General features: G+C 48.3%; 1 protein-coding gene across 3 annotated transcripts in view; it reads right to left on the bottom strand.

The window, feature by feature from the left end:
• Window positions 1-2,213: 2,213 nt before the first annotated feature.
• Window positions 2,214-21,475, bottom strand: part of TNFRSF11A (TNF receptor superfamily member 11a) — a 35,954-nt gene continuing 16,692 nt past the window's right edge. Inside the window, exons 7-11 of one of the 3 annotated variants that reach the window (XM_087761755.1) lie at window positions 20,818-20,925; window positions 18,857-18,909; window positions 16,307-17,150; window positions 11,687-12,067; window positions 2,214-2,231 (exon numbers count right to left, since the gene is read on the bottom strand). In XM_087761755.1, the coding sequence (XP_087617881.1) occupies window positions 11,688-12,067; window positions 16,307-17,150; window positions 18,857-18,909; window positions 20,818-20,925 (1,385 nt within the window). In that variant the 3' untranslated portion in view covers window positions 2,214-2,231; window position 11,687. Of the gene's footprint in view, window positions 2,232-8,870; window positions 12,068-16,306; window positions 17,151-18,856; window positions 18,910-20,817; window positions 20,926-21,475 lie in introns of those variants that run through there. The other 2 variants (XM_087761747.1, XM_087761763.1) reach the window with 2 other exon arrangements.

Raw genomic sequence — 21,475 nt, 5'->3', positions numbered from 1 at the left:
TGTACATTTCCTTGAAGAATCCCGGTTACCCTCTTCATAGACCTCCGTGACAGCAACCTCTTGGGCTTTTGAAATTTATGCATTTCCCTTCAGCATTGGCCAATGGGTGAAACAGACTGAAAGAAGCATTTGAAGAGCAGAGGAATAATATATTCTCCGTGTATGCAGTGGCCTGAAAGGAAGAACACAGGCTTGGACCGCGGCAGCGGTGACTGAACGTAGACGTTAGGAAGAACGATGTGGCAACAGAGGCAGCGACTCGCGGGACCGCGCTGCCGCGGGAGGCCGCCGCGCTCCCGTCTGCAGGTGGTTTTTAGGGGCAGGTTAGGTTACGCGCTATTTTATGCCCAGCTCTGCCTGCTTTCGGGCTGGCCCCTCGGGACGTTGTGGCCCCGCAGCTGCACGCGGCTGGCGGGGAAACGGCCGCCCGGCGGCGGGGCGAGGCGAGGCGGGGCGGCCGCTGCCCAAGGCCCGAGCGGAGGAGGCGCCGTTTCAGCGCAGAGGGGGCCGTCGGGGTCAGCCGGCCGGACCTCGCTCCGCTCCCCGCAGGGAAAGCAAGCCCGCCCGCCTCTCCCGCCGGCCGAGGCGACGCCACCGGCGCTGTTCAGAGCAGCCCCCGCGGCTGGGGAGCACCGGGGCCCTGGCGAAAGGGGCCGGGACCCCCCGGCACCGCCCCCTTCTGCGGGCGGGGACGCGCGGCCGCCGCCGCCTCGGCGCAGGCGCTTCCCTGCGGCGCCACCTAGCGGCAGCGCGCGGCGCTGCCGGCAAGCGGGCGGGGGCGGGGGCGGGGCGGGGGGGGGGCGGGGGGGGGGGGGGGCGGGGGCGGGGGGGGGGCGGGGCGGGGGCGGGGGCGGGGCGGGGCGGGGGCGGGGGCGGGGGCGGCTCCGTGCCTGCCGTCCGGCACGTGAGGAGGGCGGTAAACCTCACCGCGGCACGGCGTAGCGTGTACGTTCTGCTGACGTCAGAAGGGATGGAGTTTTTCTGTGGGTTTACCCCACCACCACCTCCTTGGCCGCCGGCGCTCTCCTGCCTCCCAAACCGACGTGACCCGGTTTTACAGATGGAGGCCCGGGAAGGCGTCGAAGGACCCCCGGCAGGGTGCGAGGGCAGGCGGGACCCGGCACCTCGGGGGCAGCAGCGGCTCCCGCTGTAGGCCGTTGCCAAACGGCTGCTTCCCAGGCGGGCCGAGGGAGCTCGCGAAGACTGGGGCGCAGCGAGCCGGCCACGAGGGACTGCCTTTTCTCACCCCGTGCCTTGAGGGCCGGCGTTGCTCGTCACTGCAAGGCCAGCCAGAGCAACGGGTGTCGCCGCAGTCCTGCGGGACCGCTTGGCTGATCCCAACCTTGAGGCGTTATTTAAATGCTAGGTGTAATCTAAGCCCCCGCGTGTACGCATATACACGGCTGCTAAAGATGTTACATGCGTCTGTCCAACACCAGAAAGTAATCTGCTTATTTCTATACAGCACTGTCAGGTTAAAAGCATTTTCTTTGATCTCGTACACAGTCAGTAGTCCACAAGCAACCATCCCTGAAACCGGCGCTGCTCAGGGTAGCTAGCGTCCCCACAGGCATGTTGCACGCACGCTGGCTGCAGGGAATACACGCCACACCAGGACTTCTAAGTTTCCATTTTGATCACATTGCTCAAACATGAGAATGAGTCACCCACCGTACTGAAAACCATGACCTTTGTATTTACACCAAAAAAGGAATGATAAGCTTAGGAGAGGGAAAGAAAACTAGAGAGAAATTAAAAAAAAAAAAAAAAAAAGAAAAAAAAGAACCCAAACCCAGGCATGTCTTTGCTCTTTGAAACATAGTCAGCTGCTGTTATTCAGATGTGAGCTAAAGAAGCTGTTGCTGTGATTGGGGTTTTTTTTTAGTGCGTGAACTCCAAGGGACTCCTGTCAGCGGCGCTGCAGTCCCTGCAGCAGGCATATTCTGATCCCAATAAAGCAGGGCAAAGCTTTGTGTGTCTGTCCATCCAGTTGCGTGTTTTATTTAGAAATAGACTCCCGTCTTTTCTTTAGGGCAATCCTGCCCTTCAGCCACCTCCAGCAAAAAACTGTGCTGTGAGGGAGCAAAATGGTGGCACGGAAGAGTGCTTACTCTCAAAGTAACTGCCCAGCAAAACGTGGAGATCCAAAAGCAAACAAGTCTTCAAGACTTTTAAAAATCGTTAACGGGACAGAATTCTTGAGTCTGTTTTTCCCCACGTTCAGTCTCCTCCTAAAGAAGAACAAAAATACTTAACTAATTTCTAGTATTTTTCATCAACAAAGCACCAGCTGCAAAATTTACTACAGAGTAGATAAAAGTATATAGTGTGGTGGACCTGAATGAGACCTGACAAAGAACGCGACTTTGAAGAGAACAGACTTAACATGCATCAACATTTAACTATAGCAGGCTGGCCTGACTGACAAAACCTAAGGATTGAAGTGGATTTATTTTTACGTGCCTCTCTGTATCATACTTGGAGCATCCTTTCAGACAAAGGGGACAAAAGCCTTGCAATGATTATTTGTGTAAGTGAAGATGATGAACTGGACAGGCTTCTAATGTACCCACAAAGTGTTGCCCATCCAGCAGACAAGTTGGATCCACGGGGTGAGGATGAAAAGAGCAGGGGTTGCAGGAAACATTTATGAGCAGCCTGCTGAGATGATCATTAGAGCCACTTGCATCCGTCCCATTCTCCGATACATTCAAAGGGTGTTCTCAGAAGGAAATTTGGCTGCGCACCAGCAGGCAGCTGCATTTTTAAGTGGACAACCCTGTTAAAGAAACATTTTCTCTGTTATAGCATGAGCTCTACCATCTGTTGTCTAGCTCATTTATCGCCAGCTAAGCTTGCAAAAAACCCGATGAGGAACTGAAATGATGCAGAAAGCAAATGTCCTTGGGGAAACACTGTTTTGTATTTCCCACAGGGAGCAAGAACTTCTGTGCTTTAGAAGCGCCTACAACACTAAAAGAGAGAGAAATAAATGTTAGAACTGATCAAAATCAAAGAGAATAAAGAAAGGAAGCTGCTTCATAAAGGTTAAGTAATTGAGATCTGTAATGGCAGGCCTGCATGCTGAAAAACACCTTCTAAATCCTCATTTAAGGTGCATCAAATAATTGAGACTTTGTTTAAATAGCCTGCCATTAAAATCTGGTGAAGATCAATAGGAACAGCCCAATAGGGCAGCAGTTTCTGCATTTGAAATGGTTGGGCCTCATGTGGTGCCTGTGGCCAATTTCACTTCATTTTGTATACACTGACTTTTTTAAGAGTGAGACACCCAGAGGGCTGATTTCATCTGAAGGAAACCCTGGATCGCTTGCCAGCTGCTTTTTTTCCCTGGGGGAGAGAGGTGACCCAGGTCTCACTGGGTTACACCTGGTGCTGAGCCCATGGCAAAGCCTCCAGGATGCTGCTGCCCAGCTTGCCTCTGCCGGAGGGGCAGGGGTCATCTCCGGCAGCAGCAAGTTGCTGTCTTCTCCCCCCCGTCCCCACAGGGCAGCGAGAAGAGGGAGCACGGCTCTTTCAGCCTCTCCTCTTTGTACCAGCTCCAGCCCTTGCCTCACCCTCCCCTTCCTATAGGTGACCAATTTGAAGGCCCATCCCCAGGCACAAGATAAAGCTTTCAGACCTATAACCAGACAAAGGCACAACAGTAGAGAACTCGCTGAAATGTTGTTTTTTTCTGTCATTTTAGAAACCATCTGAGGAAACAGCTGTATTAGAACAAATGTGACAGCTTATAAGCTTTTGAGGAAAGACAGAAAAGGTGGAAGAAGGGGACGGGTTATGCTCTATGTAAAAGAGCGATTTGAGGACGTGGGCAAGAGGACAGTTCAGCTGAGTGCCTTTGGGTCAAAATCAGAGCTGTCACCATCAAGGGAGTGCTCATGGTGGGTGTCTGCTATGGACGACTTGATACGGAAAGAGAAACAGATGAAACCTTCTTCAGACTGCTTGAAGACTCATGATGGCAGCCTTGGCTGCAGTGATAAGATTGTAGAGTTTAACATCCTAAGAGATGTGAAGAAGGTAAGTAGCAGAATAAAGCCCCCGAACTTCATAAGAGCAGATTCAGTCCTGCTCAGGGAGCTGTTTGGAGGTATCCCAGAAGAGTCTGCCTTGGAAGCCAAAGGTGTTCAGGAGTATTGGGAGACCTTCACAGACAGCCTTGTCCATGCACAAGAGCGGTCCATCCACCTAAGCAGGAAAAGGAGCCAGCACTGCAAGAAACCGGCCTGGTTAAACAGTGAGCTACTGAGAGAACTGAGATGCAAAAAAGGAACATGAGAGAGATGGAAAAGGGAACAGGCTCCCAAAGGAGAATATAGAAATACCGCTCAGGCACGCAGAGATGCCGAGAGGAAGGCTAAAGCCCAGCTGGAGCCCAAACTGGCAAGAGATGTCAAGAACAGCAAGAAAGTACTAACATACTGTGTATGTTAGCAAGCAGAAGGACAAGGAAAGGTAGGTCCACTGCTGAGTGGGGTTGGCAAGTTAGTTACAAATGACAGAGGGAAACCTGAAGATTTTCCTTCATGCCTTCATCTTCACGAGTAAGGTCAGACTCCCAAGTCTCTATGGAAGCAATGACGAAGCAAACAATGAACTGCTGACAGTGGGAGAGGGCTGAGTTAGCTGAGGGAGGTGTTGGCTTCTCCCTGTTGCCTTCTCCTTCATGCCTGGAAATAGCTTTCATGAGGACCATTCCATAATTTTTCAAGGAACTCAAGTGAGGCTGACTAATCTGTAATTTCCCAAATCTTCTTTTTTGCCCTTTTTGTAGATGGGTGTAATATTTGCCCTTTTCCAGTCAGCTGGGAATTCCCCTGAGCTCCGTGACCTGTCAAAGATGTTAAAGTGTGGCTTTGCAGTGACATTGGCCAACCCTCTCAGCAGCCTTGGATGCATTCTGCCAAGTCCCATTGACTTGTATATGTCCAGCTTGTACAGGTGGTCCCCAACACTCCTGACCTCCTTTGGCCTCCTTGGGAACCTTTCTAGCAGTTTCCTGTGAAGTTGAAATCAGGAGCGATTTTGTGTATGATCATCTGCATAAAATGTACAGAAATCTGAGACTGCCAATGGAAACATTATGCGACAGACCTGTCAACTTTGATGCAAGTAAAAGCTAGTGCAATGCACAATGTATTGAGTTTGCGTAGCAAGGTTTTGGTAGCAGGGGGACTACAGGGGTGGCTTCTGTGAGAAGCTGCTGGAAGCTTCCCGTACGTCCAACAGAGCCAATGCCAGCCAGCTCCAAGACAGACCCACCGCTGACCAAGGCCAAGCCCATCAGCGATGGTGATAGCACCTCTGGGATAACATATTTAAGAAGAGGGAAAAAAAACCTGCACAACTGCAGCCAGAGAGAGGAGTGAGAATATGGGCGAGGAACAACTCTGCAGACGCCAAGGTCAGTGAAGAAGGAGGGGGAGGAGGTGCTCCAGGCGCCGGAGCAGAGATTCCCCTGCAGCCCGTGGTGAAGACCATGGTGAGGCAGGCTGTCCCCCTGCAGCCCATGGAGGTTAACGGTGGAGCAGATCTCCACCTGCAGCCCCTGGAGGACCCCGTGCCGCAGGAGGTGGATGCCTGAAGGAGGCTGTGACCCCATGGGAAGCCCATGCTGGAGCAGGCTCCTGGCAGGACCTGTGGACCCATGGAGAGAGGAGCCCAGGCTGGAGCAGGTTTGCTGGCAGGGCTTGTGACCCCCTGGGGGACCCCATGCTGGAGCAGTCTGTTCCTGAAGGACTGCACCCCATGGAAGGGACCCAGGCTGCAGCAGTTTGTGAAGAACTGCAGCCCGTGGGAAGGACCCACATTGGAGAATTTCATGGAGGACTGCCTCCCATGGGAGGGACCCCACGCTGGAGCAGGGAGAGAGTGTGAGGAGTCCTCCCCCTGAGGAGGAAGGAGCAGCAGAGACAACGTGTGATGAACTGACCGCAACCCCCATTCCCTGTCCCCCTGTGCCCCTGGAGGGGAGGAGGTAGGGAAATTGGAAGTAAAGTTGAGCCCGGGAGGAAGGGAGGGGTAGGGGGAAGGTGTTTTTAAGATTTGGTTTTATTTCTCATTATCTACTCTGACTTCGGATGGGCAATAAATTAAACTAAGTTCTGAGTCGAGTCTGTTTTGCCCGTGATGATAATTGGTGAGTGATCTCTCCCTGTCCTTATCTTGACCCACGAGCCTTTCATTATATTTTCTCTCCCCAGCTGAGGAGGGGAGTGATAGAGCAGCTTTGGTGGGCACCTGGTGTCTAGCCAGGGTCAACCCACCACACCCAAGGATCAATCAAGTGGTCAGGCAGGCTAAGGAATGAGCCAGAAGGGCTGTGGTAATTCTCAGCCAAAACAAAGAAACCATAAGCCAGCTAGCCAAAAAAAAAAAAAGAAGGAAAAAAGCAGTGTCAAAACACATCCGATGGGACACTCTGGCATACTCATCTACCGCAACATGGTTCCTTAATGTTATGCTGTCATTGCCTTGTTCATAAGCCAGAGAGAATTGTAATAATGTATTTTTCCCTATGTTTGTGCTCATGTATGCTCACATTTTACAAAAAAAACCCACAAGAAATGTTTGACAATGTGACAAGAGTGCTGGAGGGCCTGAAGGCAAGACCGGAGGGCTAAGAAGCCTTGCTGCAGAGACACTATCACTTGGCGGCCACAACCAGCTTTGACGCCTTGCAGAAAGCAAAACCAGGCAGCCAGACTTACTGAAGTGAGTGCAATGGGAAACACAGGTATCTGCTAGTGTCTGTCAAGGGAGGGGACCCTCGTGGGGACCCCCCAGGGTACGAACCCTGGGTGACAGCAGAGGCCTTTGAAGGTACGTGCAAAAACTGCACATTGCCCATTGAGGAGTGCAGCCTCGATTGTTGGGTAGAATAGGTTTGAAGGCATAACAAAGACTGAAAATAACATATGTTCAGCTCGGGTAAATCATCCCATACATGGTGAGAGTGTGAAGGAAATAAGAAGGTATAAAAAACCCTACAAGAACAGGAAAAAAGGAAGAAGAGAAGAATTTCTGCTGCACCATCTCCTCAGGTAAGGATACCATGTGCCATCAGAAACACCACTTAAGCAACAGCAGTTCCTCCTCTGGATTTGGGGGGAGGAGTGCTGCTTTTTGATTTCCCCCGTACAATATCTTGCTAACGGGAACTCAGCGATCATACACAAAGTAGTGCCTTTTACCGTGGAATCGGGTTAAATAAACTGGGATGTTAAGGAGCTGTTGGTATGTGTTTTGTTTTCTGCTTCAACCTTCCCGCTCAAGAAGGTGATTGATACCGCAGCACAAAGGCAGAGTAAACTTCTATGGCAGAGCTCTGGGAGAAATCATTTATTGTATAGCAACAATTCACTCTTCATTCTGGAAATTAGGACAGCACCAGGCAAGAGGAGGAGAGGAGAAACATATTTCATGACAATCTTTTGGCCTGAAATGGGACTCATTCCCATCAGTACCTGAGATCGTATGCCCCTTGCTTCAGCAGTGACTGCGACTGGCACAAGATGACCAGTTTGATTTTTCCGGAGATGCCACTGCAGCTCAGCCAAGGTGAATGTGAACCGTGGGCATTTAGCATCTTGGGGGGCAGGGGGTGGGAATCCTCATAGACCAAATTCTGCCAGGCAGAGCTCTGTGGTGCCCGCGTCTCCGAGCAAGAGCGCTGCAAAGCAGCGCCCTGGGCAGGCTGTGGGGAGGTTGCCCTAGCACGTGCCTTTTGGGTCAGGAGTATCCCTGATGGACTGAAAAGGGCAACAGCCATTTGGAAGGAGGTTTGGAAAACTAGCTTATAGGGTTTGGAGCGAGTTCAGCATTCCTTGCAAGAAACCTAAGACAACTTGGTCAAATACACTTCAATTTTCCAGTGACTATTATTTAAATGTCTATTAATAATATAGATTACACACTCCATAAATAACTTTTCCACATGAAGAATTTGCAGCCATTTTACCATGTCCAGTATCATGTGCTGGCAGAAGTGAATTCACCAATCATTGTAGATGGCTTTTAAGGGTGGTGGTGAGGGGGCACTACTACCTAATTTGATTGGAGGTATCTGATGAAACTATAGCTCTATTAAATACCTGATTAGCACAAAGACATCCTTCAGAAGGGTTCTGTTTTATAATAGACACAGGGGTGTAGTTGCTGAGATGCCATCACTATGATAAAAGGAAGGGAACCTGAATAGACAAGTAGAAATTACGACATTTTAGTGCTGCTACTGCCAGGTATGCTGTAAGCCTTGCAGAGAGATTTCCAATCTCTGTGTGAACATGTAGCAAAGTACACAGATTAACAGCAGGTATTGTCTATATTGATCTCGTTTTCCACGGGGATAAGAAGGGCTGCTCCAGTGCCCTTGAGCAAAAGACTGCTCCTCATTTTCCCATGGTTATATGCAGAACTACTGCTGCCCTTCCAGGCCTGAAGTGGCTGCGTTTCAAGAGCACCTAGTATATTCATTGTGGATAACGCATGCTGTGACTCCTCAGACTGAAAGACTTGTAAAAACGCATGCTGTGCAGGAGGAGACTTCAGGAATGAGCTGGAATGAGTGCCCAGTTCTCAGCAGTAAAGTGTTACCACCCCAGATCTATGAGAGCTCCTGTTCGGTTCCACGCACAGATGCACTTGTGCGTTGTTGTGGCACATACTGGGGAAGGGAAGCGCTTTTTGTTAAAACAATTCTACATACAAAAAACATTACAAAAGCCTAATCAGGAATGTTTTTATACTCACAGTTGATTTTTTTTTTTTTTTGTCAAAATGAGCATGGGCATATAATAGTGTAGTTGATTCTCTTCATTAATTTGTATGAAATCTTCACTCAAGTAGATCTTTAAGATTTTTATTATCATTAATTGTGTGTATTACAATAGCAGCCAGAAGCCTCCAAATTAGTGCCCGATGCATAGGGCTCCCTTGTACAAACAGATGTTGAAAAACAGCCCCACCTCCAAACTGATGACAAATGAAATCATGAGGATAAAGAAGTCCCTTTGGGGCCCATGTCTAAGCAGCCAGGCAGAGACCCAGGGAACGTGCAGTATGCTGGTGAGTATGATATGGTTTCTTCACTTTTGGGTAGACTCTGGAGGAAGAAGAATAGGATCTGTTGGCGCATCACATTTCCCATAAGGGAGCAGCCATAGTGCTGAGATCATTATGACCCATTTCTTCACGCTTGATGATGATCCTAGTTTCAATCCTTGCTCAGTAGGATCCTGTGATTCAGTGAGTGAAAAACGTGTCCTCACTGAGGACTTGTCGTAAACTTCCCATTGTCTTCTCTGAAATCAGGATTTTGAGCCTGCTCTCTGGTGGCAGATACAAACCATGGGAAGAAAGAAGCTGCAGAGGGAGAAGAAGGAGGAGACAGACCCGCAGACAGGTAGCTTACCCAGAGCCGAGCACAAGAATTCTGTCCCTCCTGGCCTGTAATTGGGGCTGGTTGAATGCTTTCCAGGAAAATATGACTCAAAAGATGAAGTGGGAAAATACCTGCAGGACCTTGCATGAACATGATGGCAGCTCTCTTTCCTTGTCCCTATTGCACCAATGCCTAGGGGATACAGAACTAGGCCAGAAGAGGCTAGAAAGAGGTTGTTAAAGGATCCAGCAGGAAAGACAAAAGAATACCACAGATAAGAGAGAGCCTCAGTTACACACCTTCAAAGAAGCAGAGGTAGCTTGGCCATCACTGAATGGGACAACCTACCTGCCTGGACGAGTCTAGGCTAGGATGGTCTAGTTTTCTGAAGGCCATGCAGAGGTGAAAGGGAGACTGGCTGTTCATGCACCGTTTTTGCCAGCCACCCAAGAGAGAGTCTTGCATGTCTGTGCTGAACTTTATATGCCAGGTATGTAAATAATGCAGAATTGTTCTCCTGAGAGGTAAAGGTGACTAAGCCCATCCTTTTGTTTTACAGATAAGAAGCTCAACATGAGCTTCATCACTTTGTCAGCTTTACAGGTGCTCTTCACCCGCAGAGCAGTACTATTGCAAACAGAGCAGCTACGCAGTGAACCCCTCGCCTTTAAAAACCTCCCCGGAGAAGAGCCCTCCTTACCAAAGATCTTTTTTGTCAGGGCAGATGAGATCACACTGGATAAGAGATCCCTTTGCTGTCTGACAGGAAACACAGCACTGACCTTCCGGAAGGCTCAGACTGAAGATAGCCTCCTGCAGTGCTCACATGCACAGGAGAATGTCAGAAAATTACCCCTTGTCAGGAAATCATTAAAAATGTTATCTTTTCCTCTGAGGAGTTCCTTGAGTTTCTGTTCCCTTAACCTCTCTCTCCACAGTGGCTGCTGGAAGAGGCTGCAGGATACAGGACCTGAACCAAAGCCAACTGAGTAGCTGAGACTTCTAACTACAACTACTATTCTTTAAATCCAACCCTTTGGACCCATTGCTTATCAGCTCTCAGTGTGACAGTGGCTACACTCTGATTTCAGCTCAGATAGGCTGAGCTCTGGAAATAGCTTCACGCTACCTAAGTAAAGCTCTGCTTACTAATGAAAATACCAGAGGGAATGACAAAACTGTTTGGGCAGACGAAGGAACATGTGTTTGACCCTGACCCAATTCTCCTTCTTTGGGTAATCCCTCCGTCTCCTGTCACTCAGGAAATGTCCACGGCTGGTTATTGTAGACCCTTCCTCCACCTGCTAGCAGCTCTGTGTCTTAAACCTCAGTGACGTTATTCATGCAGCAGCATGCCAGGCACACATCACTCTCATCTTCAGGGGTTTGAATTCCTCTGGTGAGGTGCAATAAGGCAGAGGTGAATCAGGGTCCAAAACTATAAATGCTCTTTGCTCAGGATTAATCTGATATGCTTGTAAGGCATATCAGCACTATTTTGCCTGTTGTTGTGCACTTGGGGCAGCGTTACACCTATTCATACCCACAAGTTAATAAGGGACAGACCAGGATCTTGGCTCTGGCGCTGGTTTGAGACTGGAGCGTCTGATCCCTTGGGGAAAGATGGGAAAGGCTGACGCCACCTGCCTGGTTCCCCATGGGGCGGTGAAGGTCAGCAGTGGCACTAGGCTCAGCAGCAGACATGGCTGCCACTTTCTTCCACCACCAGAGGCATCGAGGAGGCCCAAGACCCAGCAAAATGGGTGCAACTCAGTTGCAAAAAGAAAACCCCAAGGCGGAGCTCAGTGGCCTCTTTCAGTGCCGTCCTCCGCCATGTCGTCCCCTCTCCGGGAGCGCCCCGCGCGCCCGGCCAGCAGCACTGCTCTCCTCCTCACAAAGTCCCCGGCCCGAAGGATCTCCTCAGCTCTCCTTTGCTGCTTGCGAGGGAGAGGTGCCAGGGAGCAGGGGGCAGGCGGGGAGCCCGCCGCCCCACAAGGGACAGGAGAGCGCCCTGCCACTGCTGCTGCAATGGGGCAGCACGCCCGGCTTCACGCATGCACCTGTCCCCACGGGTAACCTCCTCAGTGAGAGCACCACCACCACGGGCACGTGTGCCACAAGGGTCCTTTCCAGCTGTGAAATTTCCGAGGAGACACCAGGGGCAGCAACAGTCTCCGAATCTGTCGCGACACCCAGGATTTCAGCAGCCCTGCGGCAGCACCACACCCTCTCGTGGGCTGCCCGTTGGCGCCCTGGCCCGCAGCGAGGACACCGGCTCACCTCAGTTCAACACTTTCTCCGAGAAGTGTCCCAGCTTCCCCTCCTCCTGCACGGGCTGCGAGGCCTGGCCGCGGCGGGACGGGCCCCGCTCCTGGGCCAGGGGTCTGGTAGTCCGCCATGGCGCCCCGCTCCCCACCAGCGGGCAGGTACCCTGCAGCTCGGCACACTTCTCCTTGTAGTGCTGGGAGTTGCCGGCAAAAGTCTCGCAGCGGCTGAGGTTTTCCTCCTGCACGGGGCTGCCCACGTTCTCCTCGCTCGGCCCCGAGGCCGTTGCCCCCTCCTGGGAGTTTTGGCTAAGGTAGACAACAATGATGTCGCCCTTGAAATTCATTACTTGTCCGCTTGAGATAAAGGTGGAGTTACTGTTTCCAGTCACATTTCCTGGGGAAGGAGGGGGAAGAAAAGAAGACCCATGTGATTAATATTTTCCCCTCACGAGATGGATGTTTAGCGCAGCGAACTTAATCCGCTGTGGTGGCTTTACTCTTGTTCCATTATTTTTTCCCCATGACACGAGGATGCTCTTAAAATCAATGCCTTCCACTGGACCTTTTCATTATTTCCATTTTTGCCTCCTCAGGATGAAGCCTGTCATCCACAGGGAGCCTGTCTGGAAGGCTTGGAAACATTTTCTCTCTCAGTCGTGCTCTGGGAAGCAAGAGAGAGCGCGACCATCTCATGCTCCCCGTGCTGCCTGAGGCACAAGCTGCGTCCAAACTGCCTCTGCCCGTGGTTTGTGAGGAAATGGTCATTATTTCTAATTATGAATTTTTTTTTTAGAGTCCCAGGCATCACATTGGGTTTTTTTTCCCCTTTGGTAAACAATCAATCCTACTGTGTGGGCCAGGTAGCAGGCTTATTGAATAAATACTGAAAGACTTAACGTCAGACCATACAGTCACAGAGCGTCCAAATGACACGGAGCTTATACGATTATCTTACATTGTCCTGATCCTCCATGTAAGTACGCTCTGGTACTCACCTAGTGCCCTCATGGATTTACCTGGATATACGCTGACTCCAGTGAAGAGATAGAGTCTATATTATAGCAACCTAATGCAGTTATGGTTTCAGTCAGTCTACCTGCGGTTAGAGATTTTTCAGTATAAATTCAATCTTTCTGCCATTCAAGGACTGGGTCACTGACTCAAGTGACAGCAGGACCAGGCTCTGGGAATTAATAAACTTCCCTCAGAGCAGAAAGAAAATAACTGAGAACAAGCTTTCAACAACAAACTAACAAACTTGTTAAAGTTTGAAAATTAAACAAACCAAAGCAACCAGGTAAAAAAAAAAACAAACAAAAAAGAAATCTTCCTAGCCTATGAACACTCTTCCTAAGAAATCTTTTCCCTGCTGTGCTTCACTTAATCATTACTTGCGGACTGATCCAACACCTTTTAGACATTTTGTGCCTTTCCTCATTCCGTTCCTGAACACTTGAGATGTTCCCATTTTCATTGCAGCTAAGCATGGCCCAGCCCAGAGAAATGCTGTTTTTCTGGCAGCCACGGGTGATGTTTGCACATCAGCAACAGACACTGGGCTCCAGCTGTGCTGAGTGAGGACCTGTGCCTGTTTATAACCGAGTCTGGGTAGCACTTGAACATCTCTCTAATAGCCCCCCTCAAGCAATCCTATTTATTTTACTGAAACCACTGCATTGCTAGCTCTTTGCTTTCTTTTCAAGTGTTGTTGATTAACATGAGGTGTCAATAAGAGTTTTCTCTGCAGGAGTTTTTTCCCTGCCGGTTGCTTCCCCTGTGTTCAATTCGGTTCAGCTGTTTGCCATCAACACAACTGTTAGGCATAACGGGGGTATAAAAATAACTGTTTGCCTTTATACAGATTGCCCGTTACTCGCAAACTGTACTGTGGAAAAGTTTACCAGTGCTCAGTACGAGAACAAGAATTTAGAAATATATGTGACAGTGGGGAGGAAAAAAGCAGATAACACATTTATAATATTTAGTTGAATGCGGCTGGCAAATCTTCACTGCTTCTGAAGACATCGTGCTGAAACAAAAGGATATTTGAGGCCCAAAAGCACAGAAAACGGACACAAGAGCTTCCTGGACTGCACTAAGAGATGTACTTCCAACCTGGAAAGTATAAGGGACACCTTCAGAGGATAAGTGAAGGCATCATTCTCTGCAATGTTTCAGCCTTTTGATCTCTTCAGACTACCTGATGATATTAATTACAATGACAGATCAATTTTTGTGGTAATTATTCACTGAGAATTGGAACAATGCAGGTGATTAATTTTCTTTGAGCCTTCTAACGGCCTCTAGGTGGTAAGAACTGTTTGTTGCTGCCGAAGCGGGCTGGTTTGGGATCTGGAAGTGAAAGGCTCTGCAAAACCATTCCTAACCATGAGTCACCTAAGCCTTCCTGCACTCATGCTTTATGCTATAGTCCTACACATGACTCGAGGTGGTCACGAACCAATGCTTCATGTTCTGACTGCCTCCAGGCTTGGGGGATTTGAAAGAGCACTTGAAGGCTTACCTCCATCTCTGGTGGTGACCCCGGTATGTGGCACCTGTCCAGAGGTTTATTCAACCTCTAGGGTTGCTTTACCGGAGGGACAGAGTTTGCAATTTCTGTTGTCATTTTGAGTGCTAGGGAACTAAACCCAAAACTGGATAGAATCACCCACGGCCTTTTTCTTCCCATATTTTTGTCCACACTCTTTTGTACCTTTCTCTCTTAGCATGACTGCGTGCAACGCCTGGTGGCTTCAGTTGCTCTGACAAGCTTTACAGAAAGTTATTTCGCGTACACCTTTATTCCATCTGAGCGTTTCACGTGGCCCAGCAAAACGACCGATGCCATTGCAGCTCCACTTGCAGCCCCAGTGCGGACGGGGCGCTTCAGTGTGGAAGCTATGGCTAAGCCCTGGCTTGCTCCTCATGCCACCAGCTGTCACCAGTGGGGCACGGCCATTCTGTGGACAGAGAAAAACCTCTGCCAGCAAGTCACATTACCTACAGATTAACTAACCCACACTCTCATGCTGCCCACAGCTCAGTCAGTACCTGCTGGCAGCCCTGCCTAAAAATGGCAAATTAGGAACGCTGTATCTGTGCTCAGCTTTCACCAGATGGCACTATAGCATGTACATACCCAAAGGCACAGACGCAATTAAAATCCCATATAAAGAACTGTGCTGCAGATCTAAGATGGCACTTTCTAGCACATCGCTTAAATCCAAGCTCTCCTATTTGCCCTATTGTTTCTTAATATTTTCTCTTCCTCTTTGTGTCAGATTTAGAAAGAAAAGCAGTACTTCTGCAGTGCCAAATACGACTTGACTTTCCGTTGTACCTCAGAGTCACCTTCCAACAACAACAACAAAAAGATAATCTGTGTTCTCTTTACTACTGCTGAATTTTGTACAGACCAGGCAGTGAAACTGTGTCAAGATTTCAGGAAACTGAAACAGCAGAAAGAGTATCTGCTCTTAGAAAGATGAACACTGTGCACTTTCAGATTCCCTCATGGCGTGCATTTTGAGAAGGGAAGGGCCTTCAAAAGTGTTGCTTTAGGGCTTTGGCAGGCTGACAAGAATGTCTCTGTAAGAAACGTTAAGGCACGACATAGTTTTAAAGAAGGGCAACTGCTTACGACTGCTGTGTGTATTACAGTAATACTTAAATGTCCCAGTCAAAACTAAGGTCTCATTACGCTTGGCAGTGCATTGACATAAATAAAAATAGAGCATCTGACTTTAAGAGATTATAATCTAAAATGACTAATAACACATGACAGGCAGATTGCAGACTTTCATACTGAAAAAAAGTCTGAGGGAGGAAGGTTTTATCCAGAAAAGACTCATAACTTCCCTTCTGCTAGTTTTGCTTCAGTGATTTTTTCCCTGCTTTCATTTGACAATTTGGATATATTTACTCAATTAGTAAATTGGTAGTCAATTAGTAAATTGGCGACAGCGTTTCAGAGTTGTTTAGGGGACAGCGCGCTTGTGTATGGAGAAAAAATGTCTGTATGAAATTATTTTTAGGTGAACACTTACATCCTAGCAAATTAAAACACAGAGAAAGAGCTAAAAGCAGAAAATTGAACATAACCTCTTAGACCCAGTCGTGGCCACCAGGTTACAGCTCCAGCTGCAGTTTCACTGACCACCGTATAAATGTAACTGGACTTAAACCTAATGGCAAAAATGTGCGTGCAGACTGTTGAATGGAAAATCGTCTGTCTGAGCATTACGCTCCTTTCTTGACTCAGCCTCTACGCCCCTATACTCTCCTCCTTCTAAGTTTTCTCCAATACACACACTTGCTACCGCCAAAATACTTCAGTAGCAGAATTGCCTGGCCTTTGCAGTGACAGCCAGAAGATGGGTTCTGCGTTGCTGGTTAGATCAGGGCAGGACAATGGTCCCTCACAGTGCTCATCCTATTTGCAGAATTCGCTACAAACCAAATGGCCATGCTCTTTCATTTTTGTCTTTCAGATTAGCGTCAGGGCAATTAACTGAAAAGGCATCATTTTATTCTTCTCTCCTCCTCCTAAATCAGACCCTCTGAATAATACTGAGCTAGCACAGAGAATAATCCTATACGACTGTGTATGGGTCAAGCCTAATGGGCTTACCAGATGCTGGAGGGAGGTCTGAAGTGCTGCTGTTTGTCCCTGAAGTGCTTCTGTTTGTGTTCTGGTACTTCATGTTGTTACTGTCCAAAGATGCATCTTCCATACCATGATCACTTGCTAGAGTGCTCTGACCAGCAGAGAGAAAATTCAAGCCACAGGTGCACTGTGCATAGGATCCAGTTTCTGGGGAGGTGGAGGCACTGTCAGCCGCAGCACAACAGGGTCTGCTCCACTTTCTGGCAGATTCCCTGTACGAAATGCCACACCTCACACAGATCTTCTCTGAGTCATAGTTTGTTGCAAAACGATCTGTGTCTTTGTTGCCTGTTTCCTTCAGGCAACTGTGGGCACGCTGGCAAGATTTCTGAAGAAGTTTGTCCGTGGCAACGTGTGCCCCATCTGTGTTGGCAGAAGGGTGAGAGCCTTGAGAGACTGATACGTCCTCTGTGCTCCCAATCCCTGAAAAGTACTGATTTAGGCTGTCGTTCTCCCCTGCCTCCATTGGTTCTGAAAACGACGACACGGTTTTACTGGCAGTCCAACTCAGTAAAGATAAATAATCAGTGGTATTGAGATCCTTATCCATGTATTCGTCTTCCGTGGGAACTGGCGGGAAATGGTCACCATCAGTCTCGGTTACCACAGAAACCTCTTGGAGGCTCCCTCCCACCTCGCACGGCGCCATGCTGGGGCTCCCGTCCCTGCAAGGAGCGTGACCGCTGGTGCAGCAGGAGTTTCCAGGGGCAGGAGAGCCAGGGGGGCCCAGGAGACACACGCCTTCAGCGGTCTGGGGGACAGCAGGATTCGTGGTGCTCACGGTAACAAATGCATCCCTTGGGGGCTCCTGAAAGAAAGCCAAAAGAAAAACGTGTTTAATAAATAGATCAGCAGAAGGTTATTTTCTAGACAAAGAAGGAACAGGCAGATCTCAGTTCTTCCTCGGTGTGGAGCTGCTGAGGTTGAGCAGCACTGCTGTATTTGAGTGTTGAAGTGTAATTCTGTTCTGCTGTGAAACTGTGACCAGTGATGCTGGGCTCAGTGGGTGTTCAGAAAAAAATCTGGCAGCCTGGAGGGCAATAACATTTCATTTTGGGAGAGGACTATTCCTAGTTCTTAAGAAGGTACTTGAGAGTTAATAAATCTCTAAGAGTTGCTGGATTCTGCTGTTCCTTGTGGATCATCAATAAGACCTACCTAAATGCTTATAAGGTTTGGAACCCCCCCAAATCATTTATATGTCTGAAGGGCTGTTGATCTGTGAAGGCCTTACTGGGAGCAGAACCTTCATTATCAGTAATGATTGAAGAAAGAAACTGGTTTGATTCAGAGGGCCCAAGACAGGCTAGAAAAAAAGAAGTCACACGGGCAAGGTTGCTTTAACCTGAAAAATGTTAGGACAGCAAATGCAAAGGCCCATGACGTCACATTGCCAGTACTTGTCATAGTAAAGCTACGTTTTTGGTTGCAGCTCCACAAAAAAGGGTTGGGAAATACTTCAAGGGTTCCCTTCAGTTTGTGCAAGTCGTGCTGTAATGATGGGTACTTGGGAACTGCTACCTTTAATTTCTAGCATCTGTTCATATCTTCCAGGATGGAGGGGAGAGTGGAAATGCTCCCAGCCACTAATTGCTGTTGATTCACTCCTCTGTCCTGGAGGACCTGAGCAGCTGCCAATGCAGGAGCTTGCATGAACACTTATGAGACAAAAGAGGAACTGCCTGCTCAAAAAGGTAGGAAGGTAGGTTTGGTTTTGGTTTTGTTTTTTGGTTTTTTTGGGGTTTTTTTGTTTTTGTTGCAATGGAATTTGAGTCTTTCGATAGCTAAGCTAGACAGAGCTCCTAGGTGGGGTGGCGGGGAGAGCTTGCACCTGGGACACCTCAGTCCACGTCCATGGTGTGAAGCAAGCAGTGCACATGAACTTGATCCTCTGCACCCATCTAAGTATTTTAAGCATACGATCTGGGACCGTTCTGGAGCAAAACCTCTTGGAAGGCCTTGCTTTTTTCACAGCCAAATGGACCAGAGGGATTTCTGTGAGCACTAAAAGTAAGGGGTCTCACTGCCAGTTTCTTCATCTGATGGCTCTGTGCTTAATGCCTTGCATGTCTGGCATTCCTGGCATTGCCCCAAATCCAGGCTTCTGCCCTGTGAGGACTCTGGTATGTAAAAAGGTGCAAAATCAACAAAGCTGTTCCTGCTCTTAGGATTTAGAAGGGCTCTCTCCTAGGCAGTCTTAGGTGTTCAGCAACTGGTGGGCTCATGTTTAACTTTCCCCTCATAAATATTTAACCATCACAGAGACTTTTACCACTGTTAAAACTGGCTGAAACCAGAGAGCAGGTTCAGAAGCTATTTGAGAACGGTGATTTCATATGCCTCACATTTACAGAAAACCAGACTGAAAAAGCCAAAGCTGCAAGCGTTTTTTGAGGAAGTCAAAACTTGCTTTCTAGCCAAACATTAACGTGGAGTCTGCTTCAGGGGGGGTGTCAGGAATGCCATGAGGAAAAACATAAATCAGAGAGAAAATGTTAGCGTCTTTGACTTTACCTTTGTTCCTTTTATTTGGCTGCACACTTCATTAGCCCAATTCTGTAGATCTGCTGTAGGGAAAACAAAAAGAGTAGCTGTAACGTATAGCAGGCACTGAAGTTAACCACAGACCTAAACACCCACAGTCATTCACAATCCGCAATATCATATTAAATGAAAATCAGTAAGACTGTTTTTACTGACTGTTCAAGTGTCCCAGTGTCGGTCTAGCTGAGGATTCGTTGTAACTGGAACAAGGATATATTTCTGTGGAACAAATGTTTCCAAGCTCCTAAAATAGACCACGGTTAAACCGTGTTCCACATCAAATGGGGTTTCTTTCCTGGTCATATGTCACACCAGGCTATGACTGGCCCGATACCGACCCGCTTGCAGCCGTACAGTCTATTTCAAGAGAAGTCACATGGATGGCCCAAAGACCATTCTCAGACAGGAGTGAGGAGCCTGGAGAGAAGAGGGTAAGCCACGGAAACCACGGGATGGCAGGCTCAAATACCGCGTATTCCACTTCATCAGGCTGTACTTAATGGGGAAATTCACTTAATCGGAGTTACCTCCCAAGGAAAAGCTTGAAGTCCAACAATGCTTTATGGTAAAGCCTGCCACTTAATAGAGTCAGCAATTCTTGTTTTCTGTTTATATTTTCAGGAGATTTTGTAGGGCTCAGGTCTCACGTACATTTGAAGCTTGTGCTGGTTTTGTATGTCTGAAGATAGATCAGCTATGTAGCCACTGCCAGTTCCCAGCAATGACTCTGTTCCTCTGATGTTAAGTCTGCCCATTTACCATCAGCCCCCAAGTAGGCAGAGCTTCTTCCTGAGCCTGCAAGTCTCAGGGGCTCCGGATCGTAGGATTTACCACGCAAAGGCAATGAAGTACTGTCACTGTAGAGCAGCAGGGCAATAGAAATGTCAAATAAAGAGCATTCCCCCCTAACCTGCTTTGCATCGTAAGTATTTGGTTTGCAAGGAGAGTCAACATTTCCTCCAGCCCATCCCAGGAATTCCAGATTTAGCACAACCCGTGTTTAAGTGTGGCAGAGGCAGCCTATTTCTAAAACACAGGCTGAAACATACTTTACGAGAGAGGGTTGCTGTCTTCCCTTCCACTGCTCCCAAAACATTTCATAAATTGCTAGGGCTTAGGAAAGGAGATGATGGAAAAACTACACTAGGAAAAGCTTTCCATGTGTAGGGGGAGAAAATAAAAAATGAACAGAACAATATGGGTATGTCCTAACTCCAAACTAAGGACGTCCAGGGCTTAACACAGAGTTGAGTAACTGTTGAAGGTATTTCCATTGTATTCATAATATATTCAGTGGCCCACCATTATCCAGTATGCCTTTGCTAGAATTTTTCTGTTTTTCTACTTCTACTGTTTATTCTACTTCCTTCTAGTATTTCTTCCACACCTCATCAGAACTTCAGCCTTGAGCTAAAAACATTGCCTCCATCGTGTTTTCAAATACACATCAAGCCTTTGTCTTCAAATCCACATTTTTATCCTGTCCAGATGCAGGTTTCAGGGGAGGAGGGAAAGTGGGGGGAAGGAGATGGAAGGTGGTGCCGGCCCCCTAAGTCTTTCCCTGCTTCCCTTCGGCCAAGGGGTCTGCTGTGCCACGCGGTGCAGAGCAACCATGCTGCTATAAAAGCCCCCAGCACCAGCCTTCCTCCACCCACACAGCGGTTGCGTCCGCCCTGAGGGCTGTCACCCCACGGTCAGGCCTGCAGGAGGATACCAAGCGACATACATTATGCCTAAGTGTAAGGCACTCCCGGCCTACAGGAAAGGAATTTTGCGCTAGTTTAAGCATATCCGTATGGACAGATGTAAGGATAGCACAGAACTTCCAAAATAACTCCTGAGTTTCTTAATCTGGTGGTTACCCATGAAATCAGAGTGCACAGAGAGCCATGCAGTTGTCACATTCATGAATATCATTAGCTATCACGTACCTGTCAGCTTTTTTCCCTTATTCTTGTAGTATATGATGAAGATGACAATGCCAATTAGTGCCACAAAAAACAAGACGACAATCAACACGTATAAGATCCTGGTTGTTCCTGCGCAATGTAAAAAAGGTAGTGCCATCAACATGTAGCTTGTACTCAGCAGTATGACAATCCTTGCTCATTTTACCCGCTTTTCCACAGGAGAGGGGTTGGTTTTTTTCCTTCCTATTTGATTTTCAGTTTCTATAATACAGACAAAAGCTCTAGCACTCGTGCAGTTCTGTGACAGGCAGCCTTACTGAAGGTATCTGGTACGAGCCATCTTTGTAAAAAACAGAGTCTTGGTGTCTCAGAGAGGCATGATCCAGTCTTGCTCCTCTGAAAGTTCCCTTGCAAGGTGCCAGCAGCCCATGGGCTGTGCTTGCTCTGCCTCACGGGACGGAGGACATACCTCTCATGAAGGCTATAAACTTCAGCTGGCAAAATTTGTCCTTTATTTCAGGTTATGAAGGATCCCTGCATGCCAGGCAAGCAGCCTCCCTGGTACCATATCCACACTGGAGAGGGAAATGGGCAGTGGGCAAGAAGGGAGAACTACGTTCAGCTGAGACTTATCTATTGCTATAAAAGAAGCATGGAGAGAAGCTGCTACCCTTTATAC

Source organism: Nipponia nippon, unplaced genomic scaffold (assembly GCF_047370975.1).
Source record: "Nipponia nippon isolate SJK-2023a ecotype South Korea unplaced genomic scaffold, ASM4737097v1 scaffold_1, whole genome shotgun sequence".
Classification (NCBI taxonomy): Eukaryota; Metazoa; Chordata; class Aves; order Pelecaniformes; family Threskiornithidae; genus Nipponia; species Nipponia nippon.
This window is presented reverse-complemented; position numbering and strand designations above follow the sequence as displayed.